Source organism: Perca fluviatilis, chromosome 16 (genome assembly GCF_010015445.1).
Source record: "Perca fluviatilis chromosome 16, GENO_Pfluv_1.0, whole genome shotgun sequence".
Taxonomy (NCBI): Eukaryota; Metazoa; Chordata; class Actinopteri; order Perciformes; family Percidae; genus Perca; species Perca fluviatilis.
Genome location: NC_053127.1, coordinates 19834665 through 19855623, shown reverse-complemented (window position 1 = coordinate 19855623; position 20959 = coordinate 19834665). Strand labels below are relative to the sequence as shown.

Sequence of the window (20959 nt, the reverse complement as noted above, 5' to 3'; positions counted from 1 at the left end):
ACTGTAAAGCTTTCACTTTAAGAGACAGTGAATGAGCTTCCAAGTGTTTTATTAGTTTATACTGAGAAATGTGTGTGTGTGTGTGTGTGTGTGTGTGTGTGTGTGTGTGTGTGTGTGTGTGTGTGTGTGTGTGTGTGTGTGTGTGTGTGTGTGTGTGAGAGAGAGAGTGTGTGTATTCAAGCTGATCCAGGACTCTCAGGTTCTCATTAGGATGCCCATGACTGCGTGGATTATTCTCTGCCTGGCGGATTAGATTTGGTCGTCTGCTTTTGGCTCCCCTAAAAGACATCACCACCAACAACTTATCAACTGATCCAAAACCACTTTATAACCACTTTGAAAGGATTTTGTCATCTGCATTCATCTTAATTACATAAATAACTCTTGACTTGAATATAGCACATGGTTTAAGAAACAAGCTCACTTGTGGTGTAGTGGGTGTCATTGTTTTAGGATTTTAATTACATTTCAAAAGATGTAATTAAAACACTTGGAACAATATTCTCCAAGTTTTGGTCAGTTAACTCTTCCTATGACAACAGCTGGCACAAATCTAACTATTCATTACTTAGATTACGAGCCCAACATATTGTGTTCTCTTTAGTGCTCAGCTCTGCCAGAGAACCACCTACAGAAAACACCCACATACTCGCTCAGAGAACACAAGAGACAGAGAGAGAGAGAGACGTGGAGAAGCAGGTAGCAAGAGAAGAAAATGAGATGGGAGAAAAGCAATACTTAAAGATTGCAGCAACAAAAGGTTACAGCCAGCCCATCAAAGGTGCAGGTAAACAGAAGCAAACACATTAAACAGGTCACATTCGTCTAGCTTTGAAATATTTTCCAGACAGAATTCAAACATATTATAACTAACTCTCTATTATATCAGAACACATTCAGCCAGCTTAATCACATGAAGGCCAACAGAGTCGTTTGACAAGTTACGTAATCCAGCGACAAGAACTCAAGATGATAGACAAGATATATGATCTGATCTTATCCAGTGTCTTCACCATCAAAAATTGCTCATGTGGTGCCATCTGTTGTCACATTAGTGACACCGCAGGCCTGTTATTCATTTTAGGGCAACTTAGTTGTAGATGCTGATTGATTGGAAACAACCCACCCTTTTTCATTTCTATTAGTATTCATTTGCTAAGCTCACCTTTATTTTAAAATGATGCTAACTGAACTTGTATGGCCTAACATATTAATGATTCATATAGTGTATTTTCCAAGCTGTCTAATTTCTACAGAAAAACCACAAAGATAAACACTGAACCAGAATGACTGGATTTAAAACTTAATCACAGCGTGTGAACACATGCTTTCCCAAAAGTGTCTTTCTCCTTTTTAAAGCCCTGGGACCTCAGTGACTCTCAGTTCCCACTCCCTGCTGCCAGAATCTATTAGGCCAAGTTAACCTGCTTTACCTTTGCCTCCATGGGTCTTCCTTCAATTCTCTCTTCATTATAAGTTCATAAATAGCCAGTGAGAATGACCAACAATACTGTGATTTACAGATCTTAGTATAGTTACGTAATCATCTGGGGACTAGTATGTAATGTTTGCTCACATAAAAGAAAATTGAGAGATGAAATAACAGTCTCTGTATAATTAAAATAGCCTCCAGGGAGAGAGTCAGAGGGAGAGAGGAGTGAAGAAAGAGTGAAAAGAAAGCAAAACTTAAAAGTAACAGAGAGGAGACTAAGTGGGAGAGAGTGACTGAGATTCAGGAGGGAGAAAGATGTAAGACGAAGTGCAGTATTACATCATTAATATATCTGTCCAGGTTGAAAGATGAGTCCTCTGAAGCCCTTATGAGCTCAGCTATTCATCGCTCACACTGAACACTGACAGATTTTATTTATGACAGATCTCATTAACCTTACTAATGTTTTTCAATAACACTGCATTGCATTAGCAATCATCTTCACAAGTGGGGGATGATAAAAAACATATTTTACTGTTTAATATTGATTGGTTCAGTTTCACTTTTACTTAAAAATGCAGGAATCCATTCAGACATTGTCGTAGAAAATTGTCATTTTGTGGATTAAAAACAAAGGAATACAGTAGTAGAGCAATTTGTGCATCATATAGGCTAATGTAGTACACATGTACAGTATACAGTATACATCTCTCAGTGTATTGACTGTACAGGCACTGCCACTAGAGGGCAATAAGCACCAGTGTTTGGAGTCAGCTTGGTGGGCGAAAAAAACACATTTCGTAACACCCTTAAACCCCACTGTCCTCAAAAATACAATGTGGTTACTCAGCATTTCCTCATAATAAATGTATAGGCTACCTGATTTGTTTTGTATTTACTGTATTATTTCATATTTTACACAAATAGTTCTAAAACCAGCTGCACTGTAATGATTATCATGAGTGAAAAGGAATCCATAAATATATGCACATGTAATACAGTGAAACTTAATCATGAGTGTCAAAGATCTATAAGCAGAGAGAAAATAGGTGAAAGATTTATAGGTGAAAGTCAACAGAAAAGCTACAGAAAATGGAGTAATGAATGGCACAAAACAAATAACAATAATTGTGTGGTTGATAGTACAGGAAACACAAAATACACACATAAATATGCTTGTCCAGCACGCATCAACAAGTTATTGCTACTTTGTTTACTTGACCATTGACAGTAATTTAGATAAGGGTGTTAAAGATAATTAATTTATCGGTAACACCATATTTCCATGACATATATTAGAAGATTATAAAAGTAATCGTGTGCACATCCCACCTTCTGGCAGGTGCAGGACAAATGAAAAATACTAAAGCGAAAAAAATGTAATGTAACACTGCTCCCATATTTAATACAAAGGCAACGTTTCGACCCTGCTGGGTCTTCTGCTGGCCCTGAAGAAGACCCAGCAGGGTCAAAACGTTGTCTTTGTTTTTCACTTTAATATATTAGAAGAGTCCATTACCTGCCACAGTACAGGACAGAAACATAATGTGTGACAAATAATGGGAATGATTTTCATTACACAGAGTGAGGCAGATTTTCTCCTGAAAGTGTACTTTGTTCATGCATGAAAGCTCTTCCGAGGAGCACTTTCTTTTGACAGCACGTTTAACTTATTTAGGCAAATTTGTGAGGTCTGTTTGGTGAGTCAAAGCAAAGCTCTGAGAGCTGTGTGCAAACTCGTAGAGCCCTGTCACTGTGGTCAGACAACCACAATGACAGCCTGAAATATGATAGCTAGACATATGACCAGAAGGTAAACATCAAGTCTATTGTTCTGAGTTGTCTGGTTTTGGTGCAAAATGCTGATTTGCGTTGCACTCTGCATAAAGAGGGCAGAACCAACACTGTCTGCAAGAGGTATTTTATGCTGAATTGTCCTTTTAAACAATTAAAGTACATGAGGATGAAGTGTGTTGTCCTGAGGTAATCAATCAGTTATTATTATTATTATTATAGCATATTATAAATATAGAGACCATTGGTCCCTTTGATATATGATTTAAGTTTTGATTGTCTCAGTGCTAACATTTTAACATTCTCAACATGCACCCTGACTGGCTGCGGTGATTTATAAGCAGGTACCTTTCAGCTTTAACCAGAAAGCAAAGACTAATAATTAATTTGCAAAGCGTGAAACATTCGCTACAGAAGGTCATCAGAGACTTATACTTGGTGTAAAAGTCAAATTAATGGTTTTAGACACCTGGAATGCATACCTGACCTCTCAATTTAAGTTTAATGTTTTAAATTGAAAAGGTAGCAGGAATCAATTAAAATGTGTGCTGATTACATTACATTATAAATGGATCACGAGTATGGCGCTGCTTTATTATACAGCCTGTACTCAGTCCATAGTCCGGGGTAATGTCTTCAGATACTGTATGATACAGTGTGGGAACCATTTAATAACTAGTTTGAGATCATGTGCTGCATGTATGTGTGCTGAATGGGTATCTAAAGCGAATGTTCACCATCTCCTGTGACTGAATCCCTTCTGGAGCTGGACGAGGCCTCCTCAGACGCCACATACTTATCAAGGCCCACAAAACAGGCCGAGAGTAAAGCTTGCGGCTGGAGTGTCAACCCAGGCTGTGAAAGGAGTGTGTCTATGTGAGGAAAGAAGGAGGACAGAGGGCAGTCTGCAGAGGTGTATTTGGCTAAAACCTGGAGCTGTTCTGGCTGCAGGTTGGCTTCGTTGCAGACCCTCTGGCATAATGCAGAGACACTGTGACATGTTTTCAACTTCAGCTGGTTCAGATGGTTCTTCTCCGTCATCAGTTTCTCTCTCTCCGTCTTCTGTGACATCCACATGCAGTACACAATATGATTAGCATGTCTATATGCAAGAAGTGGCTCAATAAAAAATGTACTGATTCAAACAAACAAAAACATTTTTACCAGCTTATTGATTTCACACTGCAGATTATATATGCAGTCTAGTTTCCTCTTCCGGCAACGCTGGGCCGCGAGGCGGTTTTTGCTGCGACGTCTCATATCGTGGACAAACTCAAGCTGTTCATGCGTAAAGACCTGTTGCTTTAGCAGCTGTTGGAAGTCATTTCTGCTCAGATCCACAATCCAATCTACAGAGAATGGCAACTGCACCTGAGGAAACCCGTACAGGAAATAAAGGTTACGCTAGAGAGTCATGCAAGAGTATCTGCATCACTGGAAGAGCACCCTTAAGGACAAATGGAGCCAAAATCAATGTTTTTATATATATTTCTTTTTAAATAACGTCACGCTGTAGATGACATGGGACTGTGGCTATAGTACACATATACCTGCATTAAGCAGCAGTCTTGTAGAGTTGGGTTTGATTTGCTTGTCTGACTATCATAAGAAATACATCAAATGATAATTGTTAACATGTATCTCTTGAGTCCGAAGAAAATTAAAATAATCGGAGGACATCGTTTAATCAATTGAAATACAACATAAAAAATGAAAGTGTTGAGCTTGCTGTTTATGGACAAAAAGCAGTAAAGTGAAGCAAAAGTCAAAATGGATGGAGTTCAGATACTAAGTTATATTTTTACCAAGCTGTTAATTATTAACTCTAAAAACAAGGAGTTAACTTTATTGGGTCATTGCTGCTGCCAATCTGTGAGAGGAAATGTACACTCACCGGTTTATTGGAGCAGTATCAATCATGTAGTGTTTTATCTAGGGTAAATAAAAGCACTGTTTCTCCTCTGAAATGACCTCAATATGTCTGCACACTCACTGCGCCGTTCACACTTTCTGGTGTTCACACTTTCTGGACCGTAGCACCTCAATTGTCATTGCTAACTCAATGGGCTGAGCTGTCAATTTCAGATGAATTGGACTCTGAACTAATTAGCAAGACACAAATATACACACACACACACACACACACACACACACACACACACACACACACACACATCTTCTCTACTTTGTGAATTATTAACTTGGCAATAAAGCGATTCTGCTTTCTGTTATATAAATGCAAGCACTCATTTGCATCTGATATAATATATTTAACACTGGTAACTAAAGCAAACATGAACTTCACAATTAGGTGGCAGCAGACAGATATATCGAAGCACAGAACACAACAAATCTGCAGTGCCTGTGCAGACTTGATTCATAGTTTAACTGCTCACCTGTCTGGCCCTTTCTCTTGTGTAGGTCTCACTGTCTCCTTCTGTTTCTGTCTCTGAGTCTCCATCCTCCCCTGAGTTGAGGGATGACACACCGGACTGAGATGCCCCCTCGCACTCAGACAGCTCTGCTCCTTTCCATAAACATTTGCTTTGATCCATATCCTGGAAAAAGGGACAGCTGGTGCTTGTGGAGCTGAGGTTGTGGAGCTGCAGCCACTTTAAAGATTTGCTCTGTGCACGTCCGCTCCCTGTATCAGAGGAACTTCCTGCATCAGGGTCCTGGAAGTTCAGCTGAGACAAGCCCACGTCAGACCCCAACCGCTTAGCCAGATGCTCGGCCACCTCCCTTTCCACAGTGCTCCTTTCATTGCCATCATTTACCAACAAGGCTACTCTCTCCACGCTGCCTGTCTGTACGATCTCATCATCTGCCATTTTCCTCTCAGCTTCTACTTGTTCCTCTGCTGTTCGATGAATGGATACTGGCGCTAGTAAACAGCAGTCCCTTGTTTTCTTGCCTTCTGTGATGTCTATGATAAACCTCTTGTGCCCCGGTGACTGAGTGATTGCAGGGCCCTCACCAAAGATCTTCACGGGGCACTGGTGCAATATTAACTCTGATGACCTCTCACTAAGCACGGTGCTTGGCTGTGAGGAGACTGCCTTGACATTGGATCTGTCTGAAGAGCTCATGTCTTCCTCCACAACCATCTCTCTTTCCTTCTTTTTCCATTTTCTCTGCCTTTCATTTGTGTCTTTCTCAATCATATCAACCTCCCCTCTGTCCACACCATTCTCTGTTTTCTTGTCATGTATTTCAGTTTCCCATGGCTCATCAGCCCCTCCTTTGCTCTGCCTGGTGAAATTTGAGGATGAATTTCCAGGGAATGTAATGTCAGTTTCATTCTTGCTGTTCACACTGCTGGAGCAAGGCAAGCAGGAGAGGTTACTGTCATCCCTGATTACTGTTACTGGATTGTTGAGACTTTTCTCTGTGACACAAGTTTCCTTCCCACAAGCCAGCTGGAACTTGCGATACTTAGGACACTGCATAAATTGGTCGTTTGTTCCTTCAACTACAGGTGTAAGAGCGCCTGTACTGTTCTGACTTCCCATTTTGCTGTTCACTGATTTGTGACAGTGCCAAGCCAGTTCTTGCTGAGATGGTGAGTCAGCAACTGGTTTTACTTCTTTCTTATCCAACAATACATTGTTAGAGTCAATGCCACTGTCTTCCTTTGATAATCGCCTCTTGCATTTCTTCTTACAACAGGTCTTTCTCGGAACAGGAGCAGAGCCATTGCTGCTGGAGAAGAACTTAGGGAGGAGAAAATCAAAGCATGCCTCGTCTAGGTCTCTGAAACCAAGAATGGAAGCTGAGTTACGTATTTCTAAGACACAGTCTTTCCCACAGAGAAGTTTGGATGTGTAGGCAAACTTCAGCAAGGGTTCAAAACCAGCAACTGTCACCTGTGAAAGAGGACAAGAGTGACAAAAATGATCACTTTATATCCTCTAGTCAGTTCTCAAGGATAGCAATAGGTAATTATATAATATTTTCTGTCAGATAATCAAGCATACAATACTGGCCGGCAAGGGAATATAACTACTCTATTTTAGCGAAATAAAGCCAAGGATCGTAGGACTTTACTGACACAGCAACCAATAAATGAAACTAAAAGTTCCAAAGAAGTTGAATACCAGCAGGTTCTCCTATTACAGAATATTGTTAATGCAAATGAAATTGGTAAAAGAAACACATTACTTGTGGAATAATAGAGAACCAAAAATAAATAGATGAGGTAATTGTAAAATAGCCTTATTAGCATGGCTAAGCCAACAGGAAAATTCAAAATACTGATGTTTCCTCTTGAAAATCAAACTGTTTGGACACTTATTGGCCTTACTTATTTTATCTTATCCTTTTTTTTCAACTTCAGGACTATTCCTGAAGCCCCACTTGGAGCAAATATGTTTGTATTGAAAACCCACTAAGAACCAAAAATATTTTTATATTGATAAGCAAGTAAGAGTGGTAACACATTTAGGGCTATTCTACATTGCCCTTCAAAAGCAAACTACAGTAGGAAATGTTGTTTTCAAGGTGACAGGCCATGACAAGATTGTAGACAACATAAGAAAGTACACAATAAATACATCTCATGCAGTCAGCCGACCATCACCACTTGTTGAGGAAATAAACCTTTCAGTCATTTTTCTCACTTCACTTTTACACAAGGATGTTCTTTGCAGCCCTGCTTGTGTGTGTCTACTCTTTAGCTGTACTCCATCGTGAGGTGACATCTCACCTCTGGTGGCAGAGTGATGACCGCTCCATGCTGGGTGAGGGAGGCGATCCTGTGTGTAAAGTACTCGCTACAGGAAGCGAGCACTGAGCGGTGGGCTCTGAAACTCTGACCTTCCACCACCACAGTAACATCACACAACGTGTCCCGGCAACGCTGCTCGTCCAGGCAGCGCAGCACATGGGAGGAATGTACTGTAGATTCAAATGTAAACACAGACGACCGGGGGGCAGATGTGGCCATCAGGGACATCTACATGTACACACAAAAACACACTTATGTACACCATTTCCCCTCTATCAGGATACATACTTAATAAAAAGTAATAATAATCATAATAACAACAAAAACATACCTACCTTACAAGGATGACGTTATATATCCAAGTGTTTTAGAGTATTAAAAAAAGTCCCAGCTGCTGAACACACATTCTAAATGGAATGTCGTCCAACCAGGCTACGATTCCCAGAAAGCCTTATCGCAACTCGGCTACAAACTAAAAACTGAGCTTGACTCAGTCATATGGCCTGTATGTGAGTATGTGAGAGGGAGGGAGAGATAGAGGGAGTGAGAGTGTGTGTTGCAACAACTCTGGGTGTAACAGAGCAAGCGCTGACTCATGTACTCCTGCTGATATAGAATGAGCAAGCAAGTTTTCCCGTCCATACCAATCCCACCCTCAGATCTGTCTGCTAAACTAACAGGCTTTTCCCAGAAGATTCCTTTATAGATTTACCCAGCACACAATTCAGAGATTAAGGTGAGGGTTGGGAATATAAAGCCAGTGTTTACAGTAAACAGGATTCCGTCTATTGTCTGTGTCTTTAGATGCTGTCTGGACTTACTCGACTAATTTTGTAGGCAGTGCATTTTGATAACAAGTTGTGCAAAAACATAGAGTAAAGACAAATGGAACTGGCCACTGGTTGCAAGAAGAGGGAGGGTATCATGTCAATCTAAAGGTTAATATGTGTGTTTGTGAGTGTGAGAGAAATAGTCTGTGTCAGAAAGAGACACAGAGAGAGAGAGAGAGAGAGAGAGAGAGAGAAGAGAGAGAGAGAGAGAGAGAGAGAGAGAGAGAGACAGAGAGAGAAAGAGAGAGAGAGAGAGAATGCCTTGCTGGCAGAGGTATAGTAAGTATCAACACAACTAATATAATTGAATCCTCATATTAATTATTAATAAAAAGAATTTAGGCTTTTGAGGTGTCAGCAACTGTTATTGGCCATATAAATATTAACCAATTATCTGTGATAGAATGACTATAGAGGAGCACAACGCTGCCAGAAAAATTGTCTAATGATAAACTTTGCAAGTGAGTTTTCTACAGTATAAAGAAAAAGCACACCTTCAAATCTGGTGTTTCAGGCAGTAAAGTACAACAGAATGGACTAATCTTCACCACAACACACTGTTGCCAATGTCACATGATTGGAAGGAGGAAGAGGGAAGGCTGCCAGAGTCAAACAGGCCAATCAGGTGACTGTTTCATAATTCCAGAATGAGCTAATCTCCTCATGGAAAAAAAGAAAAGAAATCTAGTTCCTTATTCTATGTAAGCACCGCAATATGGTCGTAAAGCACACACCAAACACAACAGCACCGGCTTGGAGAAATGAAACTAAGGAACTGATGCTGGTGATAAAATTAAAATACATTTTATTAATAAGACGAGGACGATAAGCAACAATTTATCTTGTTGTATACTTCCCCTTCTACAGGTGTGTGACACGCTACATCAAAAAAAATTTACAACTCTTACAGTGTTGTGTCACAGCAGATAATTATTGTGAAATAGATAATCACCCTTCTTCTTTTGCTGTTCCTCACAAATGGCTATAATTTCCCGATCCCTGACACTGTTAAACACTCGTCTCATTTCCTTTTTTTTTTTTTTATCATAACAGGAACTTGACGAGCAGCTGTCGGGGAAGGGAGGGGGAGCACTCCTCAAACTACAAAATTTGGACCACATCATACTCCCATTGGCTCCCTCCACAGACCTCAGGTAAAAGATCTGAGTCTCCACAGGACCTGAGACAGATATCAGAATATCTGGTCACATTCACAGCAGCTGACATTGTATAAATATATACTGTGAGGTATTGCACTGGCAACCAGGAAAGTTCTGCAAGATCACATAATAACAAAACCCAGAAAAGTGGCTTTGTGTCATAGCTTGGTAGAATCACTACAACAGCTTCAAACTGATGACGACAGTACGTCTGTGGTTCAAACAAATGACTCAGACATGAATAAACACGACGCCTTTCTGTGTAATTAGCTGATTCACTGACTGTAGTTGTGTAGAATGAGTACTAGCTGAGCCTTTATTTCTTCTTGGTTTCCCGGTCTGGCGACAGCTGGATGTTTGGAGGCCTCAGATTCTGCTGAGGTCAGAGGTCACGAGGAGTCCTGCGTCGTTTGATTGGTCACACAGAGCCTCTCTAACTGCTGAGCGCGCTCGTTGTGGACAGTCATCAAGGTCCGGTTCTCCTCCGTTAGACGCCGAAACTCTTCCTCTAGACGGGCGATCTCTATGGCAACCTCCTCATCCTCCACCAGCTCTGCCAGCAACTTACGCCTAAGTAGATGAGTGAGATAAAGAATTAAGCAGCAGATGCATATTTGTACTCTAATTTTATTACATATAAACGCATAAAACAGTAAAGTATTTCTCCAAATTCTACAATGAATTGAGTGTCGGGTCATTTTTGTTTTTTTATTTCTTCCTGCTTAATCTTCAGTTGTGAAAAGATGGACACTGTCCAAGCACACACGGAGGCAGGGAAACACTCATAACAGGTTCCCAGTTCAGAGATATGCAGACATTCATTCCTATGAGCAATTTAGGTTCTCCAGCTCTCTGGAGAAACCAAAGATACCAAAAATAAACATGGCAACAATGCAAACTTACAGGAAGTGCTGAACTGTGTGAAGAAAAAAACAACAACAAAACAACAACAAACAAAGCTAACCGCTCTGAAATAGGTGAATAAGACATTTGGTGTGCAATATGGTGTGCTGATGTTTGGTATAAACCTTTATTACGAACATATTGGCTAATGAAAAGTAGCAACAGTGTAGAGGCGTATGTGCAGCAGAATTTCACCAAAGTTCAAAAATCTCTGTGAAGAAGACAAAGTTGTTTGCAATGTAATGTTATATGTAAGAGGCTATGTTCTTGTCTGACAAAAGTTTCTCCACTAAAATGTTTGGTGTCCTGTAAGTCCATGTGTGCTGAGCACTTGTACAGTATGCATATGATGCAATGAATAACATAAACACATAAACATAAACATCCCCCCTCCATCCCAACTATGTTTCCCAATGAAGCCACTCGAGTTGAATGACTGCAGTAGCTCTGGTTTAAGCAGGATGACCTGACTTTGCCTGGCAAACAGTGCTTTTACACTCTGAGAAGAAATCAGCCTTTGGACTTTGAAAGGCAGCGTAAGCATACGTATACGTATGTATGTGTACGTGTGTCCCATGGCCTCACGTCTGAGAGTGTGTGAATGTCAGTGTTGTATGACAGCTGCTAAGTGCCAAGTCACATAAAAGCAGCATCAACAAGGAAGAAAAGAAGTCTCTCTTCTACAATACAGGCTGTCTGTAGAGCTTTAATGGCATAATTATGACAGAAGATGACTACTGTTTTTTTTTATTTAATGGAGGTTGCAATATAAAATGATTTAAAGGCCTAACCCTTAATTTCTTTGTGTTAAATTCACACACATTTCATGGGTATGAACTCTTTAAAGTATGTGTTTTACTTTTAGTAAAAATACGTCAAGCACAACCTTTTATTTATTGAGAAATTGACCTTGTTGAGTCCAAAATCAGATTTTCTCAATAATTCAGCTGCTGATTACAATGGCCTATATATTCTAAAATCATCTTTTCCAAATACCTATGAAACCATGTTCAGACAATTCATTTCCTCATAAACCATATCCACTTTTAAGAAGCAGTAATACAAATAGACATAACTGCTTAGTGGAAACTTTGATATTATCTAATCTTATCTTGTGTATCTACTAATAAACAATCTGTTTTGACACATTTCCCTAAGACTTGTAATTCCATCTGAGTTGGTAAGCTTTTTTTTTTTTTTTTACTTTATGACACACACAAAACAGAAAGGGAAGGCATGTGGTTCCTTTTTGCAATCGCACATGATTTCACTGTTTTTTGGGTTACATGATTGTGTTCAACTGTAATTAAAGTGCAGCTTTTAAACCACAGAGTTTTCAAATACAAGCAAAAGGCAGTATGATTTAGAGTAAAAGATTAGTAATTTGGATACATTACTTTTATGCTGACTTTCTTTTTTCTTTATTAGAAGCAAGTTGAAACCTGCATGTGCATACGTGTCTGGGGGTATGTATGCATTTTTGTGTGACAGAGTGATCCTGAATAAAAACAAGAGGTCTTTTTCAGTCCAAAAGAATACATCCGGATATATGGAGGATATAGATAGAAATTGTACAAAACACTTTTATTTCTTAGTCAATGAAAAGTAATATACTACCACATTTGTTTGTTTTGTCTTTTCTGTGCACCAAAATTTGTAAAGATCTGAAAAAAATGGAATGTAAAACAACATTAAACTGCTGGTTTAAAAGATATATAACCATATTAAATTAATTATAACTATATATATATATATATAATTATACTCATTTATTCCACTTTGGCCAACTTTGAGAAAATAAACATCTTTGTTGACCCTATTCTGGTGGAATGAAATTCTGTGCATCTGGCATTGCATGACAGCTTGCACTGAAAAACTGGATAGCTGTAAGAGTTAAAATCCACCATACAGATGAGTGCTACTTGTTTAATACTGATAAAAAGCAGATTGAGTGAATTTTGGAAAATCCCTCTGCAGTGTGTTAAAGTGTTGTTCCTGTTGTCGTCACCTGAAACTCTCCTACCTTACTGTGTGTAATCATATGGGAAGTAACCAAACTTTCATTGTATCATGCATATCTGTTAATGGTAAATGACCGATAGCAGAAAATATGAAAATATCTACTCTTCCACAGAAATATATTCATATATAATATATTCACTGTTCTAATTAATTAAGTAATAGTATCAGTGATACCTTATATGGTATGTTTAGTATCGGCGTAAAAGCAACATTTGTTGCATTGCCTTCACTTCTGTCTAGTTGTGTCTTACTTTACTTTAAGTGTAAATCTGACTTTGTGTGTGTACGTGTTAGTGGATGGTGAGCAGCAGCGTGAAAAGAGAGAACCAAGAGTTTATATCGGCCTGACTCATCATGTTCTTATCTAAACTCAAGGCTATACTCATTCCATCAGAGTCTGCATGCCTGTTCTCTATTTAGGAGCTGCCAAGTGGTGTAGGTTGTGTGTGTGCGTGTGTGTTTGTGTGTGTGTGTGTGTGTGTGTGTGTGTGTGTGTGTGTGTGTGTGTGTGTGTGTGTGTGTGTGTGTGTGTGTGTGTGTGTGTGGGTGTGGTGGTGAGGGCCTTGAAAATCCTACTGCTAAGACTACCCACAGCTGCTGAGGGCACAGGGGACAGTGTGCACTGTGTGTGTGTGTGTGTGTGTGTGTGTGTGTGTGTGTGTGTGTGTGTGTGTGTGTGTGTGTGTTATTATAGACGCCTGTTTATGTGCAGCAAGCAAACACAGTACATATGTGCAATAAAGCATACAGCAGGTCTCACTCAATTACGCCTGGCAAGGGTTGCAGTTAGTGTAATATCCACCCTAGCAAAGGTGCTACTTTTCCCAAATATGATGCCCAATCTAACCCAGAAACCCAGTGTACAGTGTAACCTTCACATCCCTGTATACAACACCCATGCTGGATTTTGTTTCTGATCCAAAAGTAATTACAGAAGTGGCCTTGTAAAGAAAATACATCTGAAATTAAAGTCATACAATACCAGCTGTTTGAATATCATCTTAATGAAAATGGTCTCAGTAGATTATGTGCTGCTGAAAAAAATCTATTAACAGGTGCCATCTGGTGGACATTTTGATCCAAAAAAAGTGTTTACGGGTTGTGTTTTAGTAGGGAATTTAATTTCTAAATTTAGATTTACTGTATGTTCCAAACATTTATACACAACCTATATTACAATACATTATTATTATAATTATTATAACTCAGTCTTATTTGTTCTCCCTGAATCAATGGTACTTTACAGTGGATATTTAAACGTTTCAATATGCCAAGAAGACTACAGGCAAAGCCACCAGTATATACAGTAAGACTAGATGTGTTTTCTTCTGATCCAAGCAGTGACACCGGACGTGATTTAAGACACAACCTTCTGATCAGATGTGCTACCATTGCACCAAAAGAGCTCCCGTTGAGTTTAAAAAAAAAAGAAGGCATTTACAGGGACTCACTTGCGGTCCTCAAGCACAGCGATCTCATGTTTGACCTGGTGGAACTCTCTTGCCATCCGGCAGTGCTCCTTGTACACCTGAACACTTTCTCTCAGAGACACACAGGGGGGCACTGGCTGCAAGAGGTCAGAGAGAGATATGTGACGTCAGAGAGATGTATTAGTTTATGACTAAGCAAAACAAAAAAGATTAGAATATATAATAATATAATAAATATAATATATCATATAATAAAATAATGCTAAAAATACAATCTATTATAATATATATAAATATTAAACAGATTATATCACACAAGCAACACTATGTACAAACCCGGAACAGCACATTCCAACTTGAAAGCTTTAAAAATGCTTCAAAGCAAACTCCCTTTTTGCTGGCATTGTTTATTATTAAACCTTATGCTAAATGGCTGCTAAAAGGCTAATTGCTATTATTTTGGTGACCCTCTAAGCTTTCCCACATTGCCCCAGTAGCACCGCTGTTACATGCTTTGATCCAAGAAAGGTTATTTCCTAAAGTAATGAAAGAATATCCATTAAATTCATTACTGGTGAAACATGAGATTGCTGTGCTTGAGGACAACAAGTGAAAGCTAAACCCGACTTGTCTTCATATAACTTGTATGAAACCTATAAATGCTTTATTTCACAGAGGTAGACCATATGGCGCTATGTCTGACACCAGATCCGAATATTGCGTGTTTAAATCGTGTCAACGTCACAAAAACAAAAACACATTTACCGTTCTAGAAATTGAATATGAATATATATAGATATATAATATGCTAATTTTATGTATATAAGAAAAAAAATGGGAACAAAAAAGAAATCTCTATCAGCCTGTAGTATAGCGTATGACAGCTATCATTGGCCTGCAACTACTGTTCTCATTTGATACTCTAACATGTATGTGACCCTGGCACTGGACCTCGTTGAAGGATAATTCAATGACAACACTAATAGCAGATTGAGCGCACAGTGTGAAGACATTGATCTACAGGGTTGATAAACTAAACCCAAGGTTCTCCTGATGTACAGACTCGAATCCTTCTAACCTAAACAGAACAGAGCTTTAGAGGAACATTCCACTACTTTGTTTTAGTAGGTTGACAATGATTTCTCTGGCCTGGCCTTCAGTTGTGAATTAGTTAGACGGTAAGTAGAGAGAGCAATAATGACATCAATAGTAATATTAACAGAGCAAAAATGTTCAAAGTCAAAATACAGTATATATAAAAGAAGGAATTTATTGACATTGCATTGTTTGACAATCCATTAGAAAAATGTAGCATTAAGCCACAAAACAGAGCCAGACATGAAATGCAAAATGTTAATAGCATTATAGTGCAGAGTTTTCCTTTAAAAGGCACATAATGATATTCTTCAGCACTGTGGATTTAAAATCATTGCCATCTCTTCTATACTCTGCCTCTCCACTCTTTTGCTGCTTTGCCAACAATACAAAAGTGTGTGTTGAATGCAATGTGATGCTACAGTATGTACTAGTATAGTAGTACTGTATACCTGTAGTCGCTGTTCAAGATCCGGGAAAGTCTGAGGGACGTCCTCCACATCTTTTGCATCTATTGAAAAATAACACATTATTCAGACATGAACAATCAGTATAATGATTGACATATACTGACATATCAAAACAGAATATAGTATATTGGTTAATGATACATGATTTAACATACTATTTTGATGATTTTGCATTACTACAAATTGCATATGCTTTACTGCTGACCATTTTCCCAAGCATACTGTACGTATCCTGCAGTGGTGTGAGTATTCTAATCTATAACAATACATCTGATGCATCAGATGATCATTATTGTTTTGTATAAAGCTTAAAATTACTAGTAACTACTTTACAGATAAATGCAGTGAAGTATAAAGTAGCAAAATACTAAAATACTTCAGTAAAGTAAGTACCTCAAAACTGTACTTAAGTACAGTACTTGAGGAAAAGTACTTATTGTACTTTCCACCACATATTCTCTGATTGATTTCCTTCCTTCCATCTAAGTACTCTGTGATGAGATTATTATTAATAATTAATATTATTATTATTATTTTAAATGTAGATTCTGTAGTTAATGAATAAGGTTTCTCTTTAGCATTAAAAAATTATAAATAAAATGTTTATTGTGATAGATAATCTCCAAGCTTCAATTGTCTGATGAAAAGTCAACTCAACTTTTTTTTTATTAACTTTGCTGAATGTTCTTGATGTACAGCCAAGTGACTTGTCCTACAGGCAGTTGCGTTAATGCCTTTCTCCACCTCATAAAATGGACCAAAATGAAACACAATAGGGGCCTCTTATAAAGTATGACACCACAACATAGCAACACAGTGCTACACTTATAAATGAGCCATGTCCTCTTACTGTACAGCAGTAATGAGCTGTCACACTGAAAGACATGCAGGTTACGAACACAAACAGACAAACACAGTGGACAGAAAGAATAGACAGGCCAGATGTATGGACAGAGAGGGATCCAGACAGACAGACAGGCAGACAGACAGAAACCGACAGGTTGTCTACACCAGCCTCTGCCTCGCCAGTAATGTCCCCCGGGAGTTGTGGAACACATGTGGAGAATCCTGTGATGATGCAACCTTCTAAAAGCAGAAGTATCAGTGTGCCAGCCTGCAGCCATGGGGCCAATTATGATGTGGAATAAATACAGTTCTCATGCTTAGGATTGACACAGTGTGGGGTTATAACTATGTCTGGTATTAAGTCATGAAAGCCCTAGAGCATGATCCCCAGACGGAGCACAGGTCTTAGTCCCTCTGCTGAGAAACACAAGTTCAAAAAGGCAACAACATGATCGTCTAGGGAATGTCCCAAATTTGATTTAGGAGGGTAGGGTCAGATTGTGCCTAAACAGCTCTGGAAGCTACATCTAAAACTAAAACAAGGCATGTAAGCATGCAAATAAAGCAGGCCCTGTGCAGTTACTTTGATCCTTAAGATTTATCAAAAATTGAACCAGTGCACAACTAGACAAAAACAAAACTCACTGGAAAGTGAGGTGAAACTTAACTGAATCCATGCAAATAGATGGTTGAGGCTGAAAGAAAAAGCAAGCTAGAAACAAAAGAACAGCAATATGAATGATTAAGAAAATGAAAAGGCAATTCAGTAAGAGGACATGTTGCCATTGTGTGAATGACAAGCAGAATGTCATGGAGTTCAATGAATCACTGCTCAGAGTGGGATTTGAGTGTCGTTCCTGCTACAGCCCTTCATCTCACTTCCTAAGAGAAAGACAAGGGGGATCAGAGATGGGCGGAGTAGGACTGGAAGTGTTAACTGCTTATAAATATAGGCCAGTGTTCTAAAAGCTGAACAGTGAATCAGGCAGCGCGACACTGTTAGTATTAGAGGGGAAACCTGACTCTGCCATGACATAGCTGCAGCTGCTGTCCCAGTGCCTGGCCACACTGCAGTAAAATATCCTGACAGACAGTACCTTGCACCATAGGTAGGGTAGACCTTTGACCTTTGATTGAAGATTAAAGAACTATACAATGCTGATCACTGTAAAATGTTTTGCAATCGCTTGTATGGGTGCATATAGTACATGTGCATTTTGCAAGCGCACAGCTGCGCACATGCACATGTGGTTGGGTTTTAAATGCTGCGATCCTACTGAAGTAGAGGGAGCACATGTCTTAAGAATGAGCACAGTTAAAGTGATAGGGTGTGGGGGGGGTGCTGGTCTGTTTTGGAGGGAGGAATGTCGTGCATGTGTTACACACATACTGGAAATGCAGTGAGAGTAGAGCTCCACACAATGTCAGGTGTTAAATGATCAAATGAATAATAGGTGTAACTTAAAATAATTTGTTACCATCATTTTTTTAAATGCTGTGACACAGGTGCGTGTGGGGTGGGCATTTGTGTGTGAGGTGAGCGCATGGTGTGTGTGGATGACTGCAGTATGTGTGTGTGTGTGTGTGTGTGTGTGTGTGTGTGTGTGTGTGTGTGTGTGTGTGTGTGTGTGTGTGTGTGTGCGCACACTTTGTAAGTGCGTGTGTGTTTACCTGATGTGTCGTCAAGGCTGAAGGCGATTCTAACTTCAGATTTATCAGGAGACACTCTTCTGGTTGAGGTGATCATTTATCCCTTCATGAGGCCACAGGCACAAAACAGAGCTGTTAGCACAATCAAAGGGGTCTCATGAAAGAAGAGTGATGATATAATAATGAAACAATTAGTCAATCAACTGAAAACTGACAGATCTATTAATAATGTAAGAGATTTAGCTTCTTAAATTTGATGACTTCCTGCATTCCTCCATTTTATTTGACTGTAAGTTGTAAATCTTTTGTACAGAACAAGCATTTTGAAAATGCCACCTATGAATTATGAAGGGCATTTTCTAACTATTTTATTTATAGACCAAACAATATATCAGCGGATCAGCCTTAATTGTATCTGTATGTGGTATCCAATCAGACATGGAAAGCTAAGTAAACCATTTTTTTTAATTTCAACCTAGTACATTATTGTGATGTTAACCAGACTAAACTAAATACTGAACTCAGCAGGTGTTGTGTTCAGTTGGAATGAAAGCATGCTTTGATAACCTAGGAAAGTATGGCGGACCTTATGAACACACCCACCCACACACACACACACACACACATAGCCACCAATTTCATCATGCATTTAGAGTTGCAGTAGGATTACTGTAAATAATTAGGGATCTTTGACAGACTGGCTCTTAGGTCTGGGTTTTGCATGCCCCTCTCCAGTATACAGGCTTTTTATATCAGGGCATTTGCCTACTTTAACCCCGGTAAACCCTCTGTCTCACACATTACATACCTCAATGACCTTCTACACCAGCAAATAAGCACTTTTTTAATGAATGTCTTTCTCAGTTGTTAGAAAAGGGTTAAAAGGTCAAATTTTGAAGAATCAAAACATCCCTACTGATAGTGTCAAAAGATGACAGTATTAGGTGGAATAGCCTAATAGTGCACATATTGTAGGCTATAGAATCTATAATGATGGAGTTTATTACATAGCCTACATATGGGCTATCTAGCTGAAAATGAACCATCTGTGCCAACAGGGCATTGTTACCTGAAGCAGCACGAGCCCGACCCAGGAAATTCCGTATAATAAAGTTTAAAATCAGGTAGCAGTGTACGTCCTCAATATTGATTGTTGTCTGTTCCCCGTCGGACCACCGCTGAGGTCTCTTCAGAAAAAGCACAAATCGTCTCTCAGCCGTTGCATGGCACAATTATCGATCCAAAAGTTGACCTCCACTTCCCTCGAGACTCCAACTATATTGTTTTGTATTCAAAAGTTTTCCAGCATAGTCAAGGCGTCCACTACAATGGTGTCAGTCAAAGGGTCTCCAGCAGCTCAATTTTGCGTGGGTATGGACATGTTATCCACGGACTGCAGCCACGCGGCGAAGAGCAACACAACAGGGCGCAGGCAGTGGAGGAATGCCGTCCGCTGTCCCCCTGTGGCGGCCCGGGCCCAATTAAATGTCTCAGATGACATGACTTTAGCCCGCAAAAATGCCCATAGCTGCAGCACTGTTTTGAGTGACACGGTCATGCCGCTGGGATGGTCTTTGGCTTTGCAATAGCTGGGCAATGAGACAGTTGCTCAGAATGAACATCTCATGCTATTATAGCTCTGGGGAAAGAAATGGAGCATCCCAGTCTGTTTATCTTTTGGGGGGTCTTTTTGGCAATTATGTGCAAGAACACCTTAACGAACGTGATATACTTATAGCCTACCTAAGGGGAGTTTCTTGCAATACATAGGCTACTGTGATTCAGGCACTTAACCTTTTTTTATATATACTTTTTAAAGGGACACTGAAGAATTTACACATGGGTTAGTTTACTCATCACAAGAGTACTACTTAGCCTGTGAAAACTATAAGCCTATATGTGGCTCTGGAGAAGAGGCTTTCTAAATTCTGAAAAAATAACCCTGATGATGCCATCAGTCTGAAAAAAAAACCTGATTCAGGATTCAGACCTCATTTTTTTTAACAGAAAGATTACAACCTGTGGGTGTGGAGATTGATATGTTGGGCATTTCCCAGGCAGGACGGGTCTAATGAAAACACACCATTGAATTTAATAATGGGAAGAGTAGCATTCTGTGTTTTTGGAGTTTGACCCATAGGACTAAAGATATAGATATCTCCGCCTCTGGTGGTTCAGTTTTGACCATTCTTTTTTAAATCTGTCTCTTAAGTGCCCCAACTTTATGGAGGTGCAATACTAAATTGCTACAGTACCCCTTTTAGATTATACAACATGTACATGAATGTTTTTCCTGTATCATCACAGATACTAGCTGTTCAGCAAAAAGCACGTACCAAATTTTGTGTTTTTGATTTATTTTAATAAAGTGAAGGGTCCATTCCAGGGTTGAGATTTAAATGAAATTATCCAACTTCTTAAGATAAATCACCATTTAAAACCACATTGGATTATCTGAAAAATGCTACATTACAAAGCTGAAAAAGGACTATTTTACTTTGCTCATAAAAACGCTGATGATCTGGAGAGTTATTGTTTTCACACAACGATGATTTGCAATTGAGCATAAGTGTCCAGAGTTGCTGAAAAGAAACAACTTAT

The 20959-nt window shown here is 39.3% G+C and overlaps 2 protein-coding genes across 3 annotated transcripts; both read right to left on the bottom strand.

Moving 5' to 3' along the window:
• Positions 1–305: 305 nt before the first annotated feature.
• On the bottom strand, positions 306–8958 carry bach1b (BTB and CNC homology 1, basic leucine zipper transcription factor 1 b). The gene is made up of 5 exons (XM_039777513.1): positions 8288–8958; positions 7932–8180; positions 5623–7092; positions 4391–4597; positions 306–4288 (listed from the first exon to the last, which is right to left on the bottom strand). Exons 2-5 carry the CDS (start codon positions 8178–8180, stop codon positions 3947–3949), a joined length of 2268 nt encoding a protein of 755 aa, XP_039633447.1. The 5' UTR covers positions 8288–8958; the 3' UTR covers positions 306–3946.
• Positions 8959–9570: 612 nt separating this feature from the next.
• On the bottom strand, positions 9571–20271 carry map3k7cl (map3k7 C-terminal like). 2 transcript variants are annotated; one of them, XM_039777515.1, is made up of 5 exons: positions 19428–20271; positions 18380–18490; positions 15845–15903; positions 14319–14434; positions 9571–10512 (listed from the first exon to the last, which is right to left on the bottom strand). In XM_039777515.1, the coding sequence occupies exons 2-5, from the start codon at positions 18453–18455 to the stop codon at positions 10332–10334; spliced, it is 432 nt and encodes a 143-aa protein (XP_039633449.1). In that variant the 5' UTR covers positions 18456–18490; positions 19428–20271; the 3' UTR covers positions 9571–10331. The 2 variants fall into 2 exon arrangements, with proteins under 2 accessions (XP_039633449.1, XP_039633448.1); XM_039777514.1 differs by having other exon boundaries at positions 18380–18461; positions 19428–20270.
• Positions 20272–20959: the final 688 nt, after the last annotated feature.